This window comes from Epinephelus moara, chromosome 12, assembly GCF_006386435.1.
Source record: "Epinephelus moara isolate mb chromosome 12, YSFRI_EMoa_1.0, whole genome shotgun sequence".
NCBI lineage: Eukaryota > Metazoa > Chordata > Actinopteri > Perciformes > Serranidae > Epinephelus > Epinephelus moara.
In genome coordinates, this window is record NC_065517.1 from 22392646 (window position 1) to 22408581 (window position 15936).

Consider the following 15936-nt stretch of genomic DNA (forward strand, 5'->3'; position numbering starts at 1 on the left):
AAATCTGCAGCAACTGTGTGATGCTATCATGTCAATATGGACCAGAGTCTCTGAGGAATGTTTCCAGCACCTTTTTGAATCTGTGGCACCAAGAATTAAGGCAGTTCTGAAGGCACAAGGGGTCCCACCTGGTACTAGCAAGGTGCACCTTAAAAAGTGGCTGGTGATATTGAAAGCAATGCATTTGTCATATGAATGGCTCAGGAGCTCAATGCTGGAGACACAAATTGCACCATCTGTTGACCACTGTAATGTACTACAACTCAACACACTCCAGTGAAAGAGAAAAGAAAAGAAGACACACATGCTTTGAGTAGAAAGATAAAGTAGACTTTATTTGATGGTGAAACCTAAATAAGATCTGCGATTACAAAACAGGTTCCCCACACAGTTTTTTTTAACGCCACAGAGGTTGGAATGCTGTACTGACAGAAAGGCATCAGAAAAGACTGGACCTAAAAATATGACCTTAGAAGAAGAGCAGACACTCCGGGTTCAGAGGGAACACCATTCAATTTAAAAAAAAGAAAAAGAAAAAGAAAGTCGTCACAAGTCGTTTCCTATGATCTACGGCAGTCAGATTAAGTTTATGAACACATTTATCAACTCCCAACGTCAGAAACTAAAAGCAAATGTGAGGTTATATAGTCTGGAGATACAGGGAGTCAACAGGCATTGATGGTAAAGTTTACTCGGATTTTCTGGTGTTGAGCATCATATTCTTGATATCACTACTTCATCGTGAGCCTTGTTTGGATATATATATATATATATATATATGTATATATATAAAAAAAATCACAACACACAAAATCAGCCTCTTGTGCATTGTAAAATACCAGATAAGTGGTAAGACAAGTTAAAGTCTCTGCTTTTCAGCGTCAACAGAGAACCATTCATGTTCCTAAGCACTGACTGCACTTTCCTGGACCACAGAACAATATACTGTACAGAAAATCTTAAATTGAGTGGCATTTCCCTTTAAGTAGCCTCCAAACTAACATATACACATAAACGCACTCAACAAATATACACTCAAGCGCATCCGGCATCCCGTTATAGTCCATCTGGGAAATTAAACATTCAAAAATATCTGCCTCGTCAATAAAAATATAGCACTGTAGGTCTCACTTATTTCTTAATCTACTACTTTTAATTGAAAAGTTCGACATCTTGGGAAATACGCTTATTTGCTTTCTTGACCAGAGTTAGTCGAGAAGATTGATACCACTCTCATGTTTGTACGTTACATATGAAGCTATGCACAGCAGCCAGTTAGCTTAGCTTAGTTTAGCATAGCTTAGCACAAAGACTGGAAACAGAGGGAAACAGCTAGCCTGGCTCCGTCCAAGGGTAACCGAATCCTCCTGACAGCTCCTGTAAAGCTCACTAATAAACACATTTTATTTGGATTGTTTAATCAGAGCCAAAGTGTTAAAAACAGCAATTCAGGAACGGTCCGGTGCGTAGCCTTCCCTGAAATAGCAGACTGTTTTTCCACGTCGTTGGGGCTGCGTTGGTGGGGACATGTTCTTTAAGGTACAGGTGAGACAATGAAATTAGCTCCAGGTTTAAAAACACTGCACAACGGTTTGTAATACTCACAACTCTGGAAAGTAAAAAACTATCTTATCTTTGGTCACGACGATTGCGAGGTAATCTACCAGGAATGTGGGGGCCCTAACGTACCAAGCCGAAAGGTCGGCCTTTAGTCTGTGTTCGGCCGTCGGTGAGCGTGTATCGCTCGAGTTTTTGCATTATGTCCTGTACTATTGGCACTCGCCACCGGTCCTTGTTGGCTTTTCTTCAACTAATTCAGCATTTTGAATCAGTGCCAAGACGGTGGAGCCTGTCGGTGAGAGAAATCACTTCGATTGGCAGTTAAAGAGGAGAAACTAAAGTGAGGAAAGTAAACAATGGGCTAAAGTCAAGAGGGTGTTAAATCAATACAAACTTGTTATATAAGGTAAGATTATTTTTTCTAGCAATTGAGCTTTCTAGCGAAGTCATTTCATAACTGTTTGTGTTATTGTTCACTAGCACACAGTAAATATCGTTGGTTCTTTCAGCATCGGGTTGTGTTGTTTAGGTGCTAACGTCAGTCTTCCAGTTTCCTGGATACAGCGTTGAAGCTGGGACCCTGTTCCTTCCTACAAAAGTTGCTCAGTGGCGCATGAAGTAAAAAGGCTCTATTTCTGCCGCATAAAACTACCCAGATAATCAGTGCTGCTTCCAAATCACTGGGCGCAAAGAGGAAGGGCATTAGAGACTAGAGCCGAGCACGCCCGAGCAGCCAACTTCAGCTAGTTCCTTGATGTCGGTGTGGTGTATCTGGTGTGTCCCTTAGCCAAAGCAATGCTTGCTGTTTCCCTCCGTTTCCAGTCTTTATGCTAAGCTAAGCAGCTGCTGGCTATAGCTTCATAGCTACCATGAAAATATCAATCTCCTCATCTTACTTTGCTCCTCTATATCGCAAGAATGCCTGAACTTCCAAAAATGTCAAACTATTCCTTTAATTCCAGTCATGCTAAAAAACCATTTCACTCTTTGAAAGCCCTGTCTCAATACTTTAGTGTAGTCTTACAAATGCAGGTGTTGTTTTGCAACTATTAATTTCAGGTTTTCACCCAGATAAAAAAATATTTACAAACACCTGGAACTGGAAAATAATCTCTCCAATATGACATCTGCTCTAATTGTGAACAGGTTTTACCTTGAGAGTCTCAACTAGAGTCACGTACAGAGATATAAGTCCATATCTGGGATTATTACTCTTTAGGATTTATATTTTTTTTTGGCCATGCACCTCCTGTTCTCCATCTGTCCTGTAGCTTCCTCTGCTCCTGGTAACAGTCTGCTTCTATACATTTATGGACACTAAATGTTTAATAATGGATCTGGTCCCATCTTCGCCCCCCAAATACTCCCAACATCCGCAGTTCCCTTCTTCCTTAAGGTTTGCACCCAAGTGTTGGCAGCAACAAGGAAAAGCACATTAAAAAATAGACATCTTTAAATAGCTATTCAGCTTGTCTAAGTGCAGCACAATCGGAAACATTGAATTCAAGTCATTATTCTCCCCTCCCACGTATCATACAACGAATATAACAAAAAAAAAATCTTTTTCAGTTAAGAAACTAAATGTGAAAGGATAAATCTTTGATCAGACAAATAAACAATATACTGCAGCCACACTGTAACATCCAAAAATAGTCTTAAGTTGAAATATATATTTTTTTTTCCTGCCAAAGAAATGCTGGCGTTCTAAGTCACTCTAAGTAGATTTAATATACTGTTGAGGTGTAATTTGTGTTTTTTCTCTGTCTCCGTTAATCCTCTCCTGACAGTCCTGAACACGATGTCAAACCCTTACGGAATAAAAAACTGGCGTCCGCTGTCATTTGGCACACGGGGTGCTCTCGCTGGCCGCTGCGCTGACGTCAGGGTCGTTGTTGTCTGTGGTGATAGCTGCAGCCTCAGCGCTCTTGTCCTGGTTGTCATTATTGTTATTACTATTGTTGTTGTTGTTGTTGTTGTTGTTCTGGACATTGGGGAGCCCGTGGCTGTTGTTCTGGACCAGATTGGTGTTACTGAGCCTCAACTCCTCCAGCTTCTTCCACAGCTCATCCCGCTCCTGCTCCTTCTTCTTCTCCCTGCGACAGCAACATAGAAGACAAAACAAAAATAGTAAATGACAAATTCTCTCCATCACTTTAAGATTTTGTCATGCGTCTATTACAAACATCACGGTTAAGTTTCATTTTCACTGAGCCTGACAATCTGCGCTCTGAGAGTGTGGTGCAATGAATCACCAAACACTATATATATTCCAACAGTGCAGCAGATGTTTTAATCCTGGCGGGCTGCCACAATTAAATTAATGTGTGAAAAACCCTGGCTTTTACAAGTCCAAAAATGGAGGTGTCGCGATTAGAAACATTGATATCATGTTAGTTACACACATATGATACAGTGTTAAATAGCACACCTCAGCACCTCTTAAATAAATGCAGTTTCCTCACCTTCTCACTTTGTCTCCCTCCCCCAACGCCAGCTGGTTGCATTTTTACTATCCAATAGGTGTAATGACCTGCTGTGTATGCTTTTGTACAATTACAATTACAGACTCACTCTCCACCTCCCTACACTCAAATGCACAAATACACAAATGCAGGTAAATTGTTGGCTGTTGTGGGTAAAATCATCAGGGAAAACCCAAAACAGACATGTTTAGTGAGGTTAGCGTTTGATTAATCTTTCATCCATCTACACGACGTTCACAACACATCCAAAGGAGAGGAGGTATGCAGAGGAGAGACGACCACGCCCACTTAGGAGACTGAAGTATATACCATTTCATATCACTGGCGCAGCTTGTAATGCGCTATCTTTTGTTATAGGACTCATTCATGGGGCACTTTGTTCCAACACTGGAATTTACTGTGGATCAAAATAATTTTAATGTATAATATAATGACATCATTCTTTACAATAAATGTGTCTAAATGATCTAAATATTTTTCCTTCATTCAGCACATAGGTTTCAAAAGTGACAGTGGCAGGCAGTAAAAACAGTTAATTTCAGACCCTGACGCACGACATCATCTAGAAGTTTGTTCCATGTTTCTCTCTTCATGTCCCCTTTAAAATCATACCTGTTATTTCAAAAGTGTACGACAGGCTCAGCTGTAATATCATATATTCTGTGAACGAGCTTATAGACTTCAATCAAGTCGCCTGTATTGTTGGTTGGTGACTGTAAATAAATATCTTTTGCTAAACAATGACATGGTGTTTCTCCCTTTTGGTCACAGCCAGGTCATAATAGTTCAGTGTCAGTGTAGCTAGTATAACTTAAAGCAAGTTTGATTTCATGACAGTAACTGAGGAGGAACATGATCCAAAAACTGACACACTTACACAGGTATCCAGACCCTTTGCTACAGCCCTACAAACTGAGCTCAGGTGCATCCTGTTTGCTTTGACAATTAGCTGTGAGATGTATGAATGAAGTCCAGTTGTGGCATATTTAATCAATTGGACATGATTTAGAAAAGTCTAACAACTCACAGTGCTTGTCGGACAAAATTAACATCTGGTTTTCAAGGTGAATGACTGAACTGGCTGGTAGAGAACCCGCAGGAGCAGGACAGAGACGCTGCACTGATTCACTCTGTCAGGGAGAAGTTAATGTTTTCTGATGGAGTGTACATGACAAACTGTTTTGGGATCAGCTGCTGAAACTGGCCCTGTACTGTAGGTGTCAACCATTATTAGATAAAGGTGTTCAATCTCATTTACGGTGCACGTGGCTCTGTAACTCACCGTTGGCGATCTGCTTTATAGGAGGAAGTCAACTCATCGAACAGCGTGCAGTTCATCTCCATCAGTGTCTTCAGCACGTTGTAGACCAGAGCTACGATTGTCCTGCAACACAGCAAAAATACTCGGTGTAAAACACAACACAAGGTTTAACTCTGTGTATTCACTTAGTGGTTACGTCACTTAAATTATCACCAAATACAAAACCGTACCAATGAATCTTCATTAATATAGGCCTATATTTTATCTACAAGTGCACGTCACACAGAGCGAGCCGCCTGTTAATGACGCTGTCATGTGGCTAATGGGCATGTAGCTACTTCCATGTTTCAGATGATACGTCATGTTTGTAGTCGACCAATGAAGATGAGTTTACATATCACCTTGGGTTCGTCCTTCACCTTCTCAAAATGATCCCACACTTTGGATTTCCTGCCCGACATGTTATTAACTAGCCTGTGGAATAACCGCAGGTACCAGCCCTGGAAATTAAAATGAGCGTGGCCTCTTCCTGTGTCTGTCCTTTCAAATTAAATTCCCACATGGAGACATGTTGGAATGCCGTTATACCTCAGTAATACAGAAAATGTATGCAGAGGTTTGTATTACTTTTATGTCCAAGCATAGCAGTAAATGATGTTAGATACTGACACCATCATGGCGGTGTCTACATGTCTGTCTGTAATGTGTACAATGTGTACATGTAAACACAATCTCAGCAGCAGCACATTAAGGCAGGTTCCTGTGCATCGATGTTTATGAACAACACATAGAATCCAATGATTCACACACGGTTGAATCAATTAGTGTCTCTCCATAATGTGACAGGTTTTCTTTGTTAAGCAGAGGGTCTAACCCCTCTGGTGTTACCATGGTAATATATCCTGGCACATGTCACTGTATGTAAATAACTGTGAAGTCAGTCAGACAGCTCGAATGAATCAAACGTCGATGCAGCACTTACGGGTTCCAGTGCTCCTTGGAGATTCTGTACAGGCTACCGAACATGATGGGAAGGACCTTGTCAATGTTCTCCTCGATGAGGCTGAGGATATACTCGTTGTTCCAGAAGTACAGCGCTCGCTCCGCTACCTACGAGGACAGAGAATGAGAAACGTAAAAGCCTGCAGTCTGAGTGGGACTGTGATGACTTAATGATGTAGACCTCTTTTCTCTTCCATGATTTCCATGAGGGTAAACTCAGCAGAGGTTCAGATGACAGAGGGAACAAAGCCTCTTTCAGACATGCACTTCTTACATGAAATAGCAATTTCACATAAGTGCCCGAGTCACTTTAGAATAAACGTCATGACAGCAGATTGTAACCATGTACTTTGGCTCAGTCTTGAAATTGTGCAGTTTTAGGTAAATGTTCATATGAGCAATGATTTATCTCGGTCATGTTTGATATTGTTCCTTGGCAGTATGACAGGAGGAATTATTTTAAGAGGAGACAGATATCTGCTGAGAATCTTGTAGGCAGACTGTAAAAAGGCCATCACGCAGAGATGGTACAAAGAAGAACCACCAACACAAGATAACTGTGAGTGAAATATATGATTTGGAACTGTTAAGTCACAGGAATAGAGCTCAAGAGGAGCGATGTCGAGAGAAATGGGAGAAATGGACAATGTTTGCATGTCAACGACAACATGACAAACTGAATATGGCTTCATTTTGTTTTATACTCTATTTTTTCTGTTTCCCTATTTATTATATTTTTGTCAAAACAATAAAAATAAAGTGTTAAAAAGGAGAAATCGAGGAAAATCACTCAGTTGCCAGTTTATTAGGTACACATACTGCAGCTAAAACTAATGCAGTTTAATCCGAAAATCAAAGTTACGACTGATCGAGCTGAAACTGTTTTAGAGAGGTGTTATTATTAAACTTTATGATCACTGGATGAAGTCTGTGGTGTTCTTAAACTGTGTTGCATTATATGGAGAGGCGTTTCTGATATTCAGCCTACACTCATGGATATATATAGTGTGTGGACAAAAAAAAAAAAAAACCTACCAGAAGAACACGTGGGATTATGAGTCACTGCTATATATCAAATGTCAAAAAATATATGTGCATCTGCTGGTGACACACTGACACATGTCAGTATTATAACATCTCTTATAAAGACAAGACAAAACCTATTCTATATTTTAACTGTGTTTTATGACATCTTCATCCATTATATAGTCACTTTATGTTTTATTTACTTTTATTCACACCTTTGTGTGTGTGTATATATTTATACTTCCCATTATGCATATACATTTACTACATTCCTGTTTTACATTTATTTACCCATTAATTCAATTTTAATTATCACAAATTTACCACAAAACTTTATTTTATATTTTATTAAGATTATATTTTATCCCTATTTCTATGTTGCACTATTTTATGTCTTAGATTCTCGTTTTGTTTTGACTGAAGTGTTTTCTTTTCTTTTCTATACACATTCAATTCACATTCAGGGCTCTACAATAAGGAATGGCAAGTAAAGTGCCACGTTGGAATGAGCCATCTCACTTCCTTCTCATCTGTGTTGAATGTTTTACATGCGTAATACAGATCCGGCACTTATGGGAAAATGGTAAAGAAAAGTTTATGAGCTGATTTCAATTATCCTGAACACAGGAGTTTAATTAAATAAATATTAAACATGACAATTAACTTAAGTTTTCGTTGTATTTGATATCCGCTAATAAATAAAATTATTCTTTAGGAGTAAGTAAAAATTGACTTAAAGGAAATAGATTTTTAACAGGGCAAAACACATTAATGTTGAACACTGGATTTGTTTGATGGAGCCTGAGATCTGAGATTTTCATTGCAAAATGACTGCTTCATTGTAACTGATGTGCATAAAATAAAAAAATAACTTAAAAACTGATTATCTATTAACACACCAGCCTCCACTTATGGGTGCCCACAGGAAGATTTAGAGTAGTTGACAAGTATGTCAACACTTTTGTCTGCCTGTAACTACAAAATGTGTTTTGTAAAACATTTATCAAATGGCGTGACAAGGGTTATGGGCCAAAGACAAAGGCTGTATAATGACTTGAATTGTCTGTATGCTTCTGTCATAAGTAGGGATTTTATCCTAAACTATGAGATTTTGTGCCACATGACGAGTCTACCAATGTTGCTCCTGTTTTGTCTTTCATTTTGTAAATTAAGCGCCCCCCTTCCCAGCGGATGTGCTCGGCCCCTCCCTCCAAACTCCAGAAGTTTCAGCAGGAGTTAAAACAGCGAGTCACAATGCACTGTCTCTCCGGCTGTTTTGAATATTTTTCGGTAGAATTTGTAAGAAGATGGCAGAAACAGAGCTGATGTTTCAGGAGAAATGTAAAACAAACTGTGGTGTGGAAACACTTTGGTTTCACTGAGTCAGACTTGGACAAACTACTGTCATATGTAAGATGCGATACACGGTCGTAGCTGCACCACAAAGCAACACAATTTGTTCCAGCACTTGAAGTCTACTCACAAGGTGGTGTTTGACCAAGTAATAAAAGTATAGTAAGGTCAAGGCCCCTCTGCTCCTGCCTCTGCATCACAGTCTCATGAGACATTTTAATATTGACATTACAGTAGCATTTGCTCTGTTGGCTTTAAAATGTAGTTGCACTTTACTTTCTGTTTTTTTCCCCTGGACTATGAGGGTGGGCCACTTGCTGACTTAAAAGTGTTGTTCTCATTTTTTGTATTTGCTGTGCTAAAAAGAAACACCAGAGTTAATGGTCAATAAATGCATGATGGTGTCAAAGCCAATAAGTATCACATTAAATGATCGTGAAAAAACCATGGTTATTATTTTCGCCACAGTTGAACAGTCCCTGTTAAAAGTACCTGAAAGTGTGGATTGGCCACACATCTGGAGATCTGTTTGAACAGCGGCTCCTGGATCTTCTTGAACTGCGTTGGCTCAATGACATCCAGAATCTCCTCAATTTCACCCAGGAACATCACCTAGTTAGATACGAGGTAGGGAACATGATACCACATTAAAGATCTGGTTCACAGCAGTTGTAAGTGTGAAATGTAATCATAGACACAATACCTCTTTCTGGCTGCAGGTTTTAGGCCAAAACTTGAGCAGCCCGCGGATCACCTGCACGGAGAAGATAACAGAGAATTTCGTGTGAATTTCTCTCTAATGGTAAAAAAACCCAAAACAGTCTGTTTAAGTGGGTGGCTGCTGGCGCCCACTACACATCTCTCTGTGGTGTAGACTAATTTAGTGCTTGAGGCTTTGTGCTTTGAGTGGGAGGAATGATAAAAATAAGTACCGGCTCAGTGAGTGTAGGATCTTTCTCCAGGAACTGGACCACACAGTACGCCAGCTGAGGGACATAAAAAGAAAAAACAGTAAAAGAACACACTGTTCTCAAAAAATGCATCGGACAAAAACTGCCCAGAACATCTTCAGCAAAGATCTCTCGTGTTCAATATGTATTCAGAGTGAAAACCTCTAATGAATGTTACTATTTTTGTACATTCCCACTATACTGACTGACAAAAATTTAAAAAACAAACAAACAGTGAAACACAGTGGTTATCACTGAAACGAGTGCATTTACACATCCAAGCCACCAGGAAGTGCTATAGCACAGAGAGAACATCATGACAGTGCTTAATCCTGCTGAGATGAATAGTTTCTGTGCAGCTCAGGAATAAAAAAGATTATATGCGCAGCCAAAGTTAACATGAGTTATAGCAAAATAATGGTGTTATTATTAAAGGCAATTTCTCCTACCTGTGCATGGAAAAGGGCAAGACCCTTAGCTGTGTGCAGCGGGATGAGCACCTTCATAAGGAACTGCTTGTGCTCTGCCTTCAGAGGCAACGCAAACCCATTGATGATACTGTAAACACAAAACCAGCAGCACAGTGTTAGACAGATAACTGAGCAGAGAGACAGACACACACAACACAACCTGGACTGTTTACAGTAAAGCTGAGACGGGATCAAGATTTTATGTACTGATGATTACAGTTTTTTAATCCATCTTGATTACACTATTTAAAATGTCAGTATTACCAAATATATAAAGGACAGACAGGTGTTAACCAGCCACTGAATGTATTATTGTAGACCTCATTAAAGGGGACCTATTATGCTCATTTTCACATTCATACATGTATTTGGGGGTTCTATAGAACATGTTTACATGCTTTAATGGTCAAAAACCACTTTACCTTACTCATACTGTCTGTGCTGAAAACCTGTATTTACCCTCTGTCTGAGACGCTCTATTTAGCGCCTGTCTCTTTAAGCCAGTCTGCTCTGATTGGTCAGCGTTTCTGGGTCTTCAATATGTTTGCTCTATGCGTCTACACACTGTCATTGCAGTTGTTGTATACCTCCGTGCTGAATAATGGGCAGAAAAGTGTTTTTGCAGAACATAATGATGTCACAGTGAAGTCGACCTTTGACCTTTTGTATATAAAATGTCAATACTCAATCTTTTTATCCTGTTAGACATGTGTGTGAAGTTCCGTCATAATTAGCATATGATTTCCTGATTTATGGCCAAAAACATGTTTTGTGAAGTCACTGTGAACACTGACCTTTGACCACCAATTTGTTCATTGACTTCAAGTGGACGTTTGTGCCAAATAAGAGGATATTCCCTAAAGGTATTCTTGACATATAGCTTTCACAGCAATGAGACAAGGTCACAGTGACCTTTGACTATCAAATCAGTTCATTGTTGAGTCCAAGTAGATGTTTGTGCCAAATTTGAATTCCCTAAAAGGCATTTTTGAGATATCCAGTTCACGAGAATAAGACAGACGAGGTAAATAAGACAGACATGGTCACAGTGACAGTGACCTTTGACTATCAAATTCTAATCAGGTCATTGTTGAGTCCAAGTAAAAGTTTGTGCCAAATTTAAATTCCCTCAAGGCATTTTTGAGACATCCTGTTCACGAGAATAAGACAGACGAGGTGAATAAGACAGACGAGGTGAATAAGACAGGAGAGGTGAATAAGACAGGTAAGGTCACAGTGACAGTGACCTTTGACTATCAAATTCTAGTCAGTTCATTGTTGAGTCCAAGTAGACGTTTGTGCCAAATTGAAATTCCCTCAAGGCATTTTTTTTCAATATCGTGTTCACAGGAATTAGACAGACAAGGTCACAGTCACTTTGACCTTTGACCACCAAATTCTTATCAGTTCATCGTTGAGTCCAAATAAACGTTTGTGCCAAATTTGAAAAAAATTATCATTAATGTAAATGACAAAGACAGAGTTATCAGAGCGGCCTGAAACTTAAGGTTCTCAATCAAACTAGTGTTGTCAAAATATCGATTTATCGACACGCGTCAATTCTGAATATTTGAAACGGTTTCAATACCCATTTTTCCGGAGCATCAATACTTCGATACCATCTGCACTTTCTCACTTTTTCTTGTTGTTAATGTTTACTACAATCATTCTGCTGTTCTCGGCTAGTAAACAAGAAAAGAAATGTTGCCTTGTAATATGATAACAATTCAAAATTTAATGGCATGAATATCAGTTTTTCAGTGTGGTATCGAAAATAAAACTGAATATTGATATTTTTATAGGTTATGTGTCAACATTAGAAATTCCATGCTGTGACAACACTTGCTCACAGGGAGTATTTTTATATACGCTTACCTCATTATTTAAAACTTTGCCCACATTTAATATGAACATCCAACATTGTAACTTTACAAAATAAGGAAAAGCATAATAGGTCCCTTTTAAGTTTTGTTTACACACTCAGTACTTCAAGCCAGAGGACATTAATGGTGATATACAGTACACCAATACTTATTTCTTCTTCTCATATAGCATAAAGGGACTACAACTTGCATTTCGTTGTGCAACCCTGTGTTGTAGAGTGTCGGTAAACGAACCATGATATAAATAGATATTAATGACAAAAACATTATTACTCACCTTCCCAGGATTTCTAGCAGCTCAGCGACACCGTTGAAGTGCTCCGTTTCATAGATGAACCTGCAACAGAAATTATGAAACACATGAACACAGTGATAGACAGAGCACACTGTTCAGAACAATTGATCCAGGCTGCTGTCAATACTGTGTTCCTTTCAAATATTGACACTCTGATTTGGGATTCAGATTTTACAGATAGAAATACACTGGGGCTCCATGATTTTTAAACATGCAGACAATGAGCTCTAATATTATAGTCTTTATATGAAGTTTTATAATAAAAAGACTGCAAATGTTTTATTCTATAAGAAGTCCCATAAAAATATGCGAGTGAGAATAAATATGTTTAGCAGGGGCCCTTAAATTGACTGCTCTTACGCAGCTTAATGATCCATACATTATTCACCTCCTCTGTTTGGCAACCCATCTCCATCTGCTGAGCAGCCATGGTATGTACAGACAGAGCCTGACAACTGTGGCACTATTTTTATTCTCAGTGGCAGATGGTCAAAGTGGGTGCATCCGTTTTGCCACCTTGCCTGTTGAAAACGACATCAAGTGCCCCCTGTTTGAATAGTCTAAAGCCCATTGTCACCCAGCAACAGGAGCTGCAAGAATACTGGATGCCTCCTTCTGAACATTTTCTTTCTCCTCTCTGTTATAGGAGGCTGAGGCGAATGTGTTTGTGCCTATGAAATGTAGTGATGTTTAGGGAAAATTGGAAAAAAAAAAAAAAAAAAAAAAAAAAAATAGAGAGACATCTTCAACATGACTGTGATAGGACATGACTTCTTGTCACATTGGCTACCTTTACAACATTTCCCTCACCGCAAGAAAATGTTGTTGATCTGCTTCCTGATGAAGGCCCTCAACCCCAGGAACTTTCCATAAATCCGATGCAGGATGGTCTTCAGGAAGTCCCTCTCCCTCGGGTCCTCACTGTCGAACAGCTCCAGGAGCTGAAAGCACAAACACACGCTACCTCAGTTTTCAGTCCTGATAACTCAATGCTATCTTTTAACTTATCTCTATAAATAGATAGTAGTCCAAGAAGTAATGACGAATCACGTTTGAACGGCAAGTTAAGTGTATGTGGAGGGGCAGAACGCATTCGGAGAAATGCAATCTCGGAACCATAGGCGTCATTTAGGTATGGCGAGGTATGGCAGCTGCCATACCTTGGAATCGGGAGAAAAAAAAAAGAGAGAGGTTCTGTAGTCATCTTACTCGAGGCGCACTGGCTGGTTGTTTTCATTGTATTGCACTTAAATAGGTCAATAATTTGCTCATCAGTGAATACGAGTGTTATTGAATCAAATTGTTCGCCACTTCGCTCCTCCGCGAGTTATGAGTTATGTGAGTTATCTGTGTGTTGTAAAAGCATTTTGCTCTGCTGCTGTAGACAGCCTGTCTAAATGATGTCTTGAAGCCTGTCTGATTGTATGTGGGGTTTTTTTTTCATGTCGGCATGTTAAGCTTGTATTTTCGGTCTCTGGAGACACTCCAATAAATTCGCCTATACAGTATTGTACCAAATTGGCCTTTGTTTTACTGTGTTTCATACACCGGACCCCTTGGTTATCTTCTAGAAATGAGCTTGTAATTAATTTATTTTCTTTATTTTCTGTGAAGTTAAACACATGACTAATGATAATTAAACGTCCGCTCGCTGTCCGTGGTGCTGAAATATGCGCCGAAATAGGTCCGATGTTTTCACTGCTCTCACCAAGTCGTGCATTACATGCAGACATGAGGTATTATGAATGTGAGAAACAGCTTCATGTCCTTTGAAACAGTTTTCAATAGCATAGTATGTACTTCTGACAGGTCAAAGACCAAAGTGAAGTTTTATATAAGTTCATATTTTTGAAACTCCATCATCAGTAGCTCTGTGACGTCATGTCATATTGCCATACCTTAGCTTTTGCTGAAACGACGCCCCTGCTCGGAACCCATCTGCTATGCCTGATGGTGATTTTGCTTTATATTTTACCTGCAATCATATGCAGGTATCTCTTTGTAGTGATTGGCGGAAATGACCTGCGCACAGCAGAGGAAATCTTAGCCTGAATATTCACTGGCTACATCGGATCTCTCGAAATATTGGCCCTTACCCCAGAGGTCTTACTGCCGTAAGACTATAGCTGATGGGTTCTGAGATTGTCTTTTATTTTGTCTTCACTAGGGTTGGGCGATATCAAACCATAGTTTGTTCAGGGAAAACTGACTGAGCATTAAGCTCTTTTACAGCAATGCCCTGAGTTCACATTGAATTGGCGACAAAGATACAAGTACACAATAGTAATCGCAATTAAGTGCTGAAAAAAGTCCATAAAAGCAGTTAAGTAGCACCGTCTATCAAGAATTATACACAGCAATAAAAACAGTAAAAAGATGAAAAAGTTAAATAAGAATAGAGTCTGCCATAAAGGACGGATACATGATGATATACACCCTGCAACGATATAAATGTTTCCACTGGTAGAGATCTGGCGATACCGTTTCTATGATGGGAGCTAATGGAGGCTGGCTATGTAGCAAATCAAGTCTTGAGACTCTTGTGTGATCTGATTTCTGCGTGATCCAGTGATCTTGCGAATCCAGTTGCCTCACAAGGTTATAGGATTTGGTCAGACATGGAGGAGGAGAGCGAAGTTGTAAATACAGAAATCTGTAACACTTGAAATTACTGTTCTCAGGAACCATAAAATAATGCTATTTTTCCTATTTTCAGTCTTGTTTTTAACTCAAGTGTTGTCCGATGTGCAGCGGTTGTTTCTAAAATAATCAAATGCGATTACTGTACTGTGATATATACCGCTACTGTGACATCAAATTAAATATACCACAATCGAAAACTTTGCCCATATTGCCCACACCTATATTCATGCTGTATTGTCATGATGTACCTGTACTGTGATTAATCTGTTAACACTGTAGCATTTGTCTGAAGGGGATTAGCATGTATACAATTTATCTTTGTACCATTTTTAACACTTGAAATACAAATTCAGGGTTTTGGTTGTGACTGATTGGGTGGTTTATCTCAAGTTTTCTAAAGGCTTCTCTTTTTCCAGATGAGCTGCTCTGATTAATCACTACAAAGTGGATGTATGATGCGATCAATCAATCTCCTGCTGAGCTGCAGACAGATCTGACACATCTCATCTGTTTATCTATGTAGTTACAGTAGGTGACCTTTGCTATGTGATGTTCTGTACCATTTTCTCTGAGGCTTAATAAGCCGTCTCTATAAGATGCTGCAAGTTACCCTGACATGAACACTAAAATACTGCTGGGAGCTGTAATCACTTATATTACTCTATATTGCCCTGCTCCTGGCTAACAGCTAAGGGGACTAGAACACAAGAACCAGCTAACTCTGGAGGAATTTTCTACCAAGCCTAACAAATTCATTGGGTACGCTGTGAGGCAGCAGTTTGTGCAATTAAGTGTAAATAATCAAGTCATAAGTTACCAGCTATCAGCGTCTTATATAACGTATATACAGTACATGTGTCTGTATGCTCTGTATTGTACATACATTTGAAATTTCTGGTGTTTCACAGCTATTTCCAGCAACACATGATAATGAGTCATTATTACAATACTGTTGAGAGCAGCCGAGTCGATGCCACCGAGTTTAAAGTGAGTGTTTTCAGGCTCAAATC

At 39.3% G+C, this 15936-nt stretch overlaps 1 protein-coding gene across 2 annotated transcripts in view; it reads right to left on the bottom strand.

The window, feature by feature from the left end:
* Positions 1-308: 308 nt before the first annotated feature.
* ppp2r5a (protein phosphatase 2, regulatory subunit B', alpha isoform) overlaps positions 309-15936 on the bottom strand; it is a 65909-nt gene continuing 50281 nt past the window's right edge. Inside the window, exons 5-13 of one of the 2 annotated variants that reach the window (XM_050057889.1) lie at positions 13094-13224; positions 12266-12325; positions 10084-10193; positions 9618-9667; positions 9389-9439; positions 9178-9297; positions 6287-6414; positions 5326-5427; positions 309-3653 (exon numbers count right to left, since the gene is read on the bottom strand). In XM_050057889.1, coding sequence (XP_049913846.1) covers positions 3398-3653; positions 5326-5427; positions 6287-6414; positions 9178-9297; positions 9389-9439; positions 9618-9667; positions 10084-10193; positions 12266-12325; positions 13094-13224 — 1008 coding nt within the window. In that variant the 3' untranslated portion in view covers positions 309-3397. Of the gene's footprint in view, positions 3654-5325; positions 5428-6286; positions 6415-9177; positions 9298-9388; positions 9440-9617; positions 9672-10083; positions 10194-12265; positions 12326-13093; positions 13225-15936 lie in introns of both variants that reach the window. The other variant, XM_050057888.1, reaches the window with a different exon arrangement.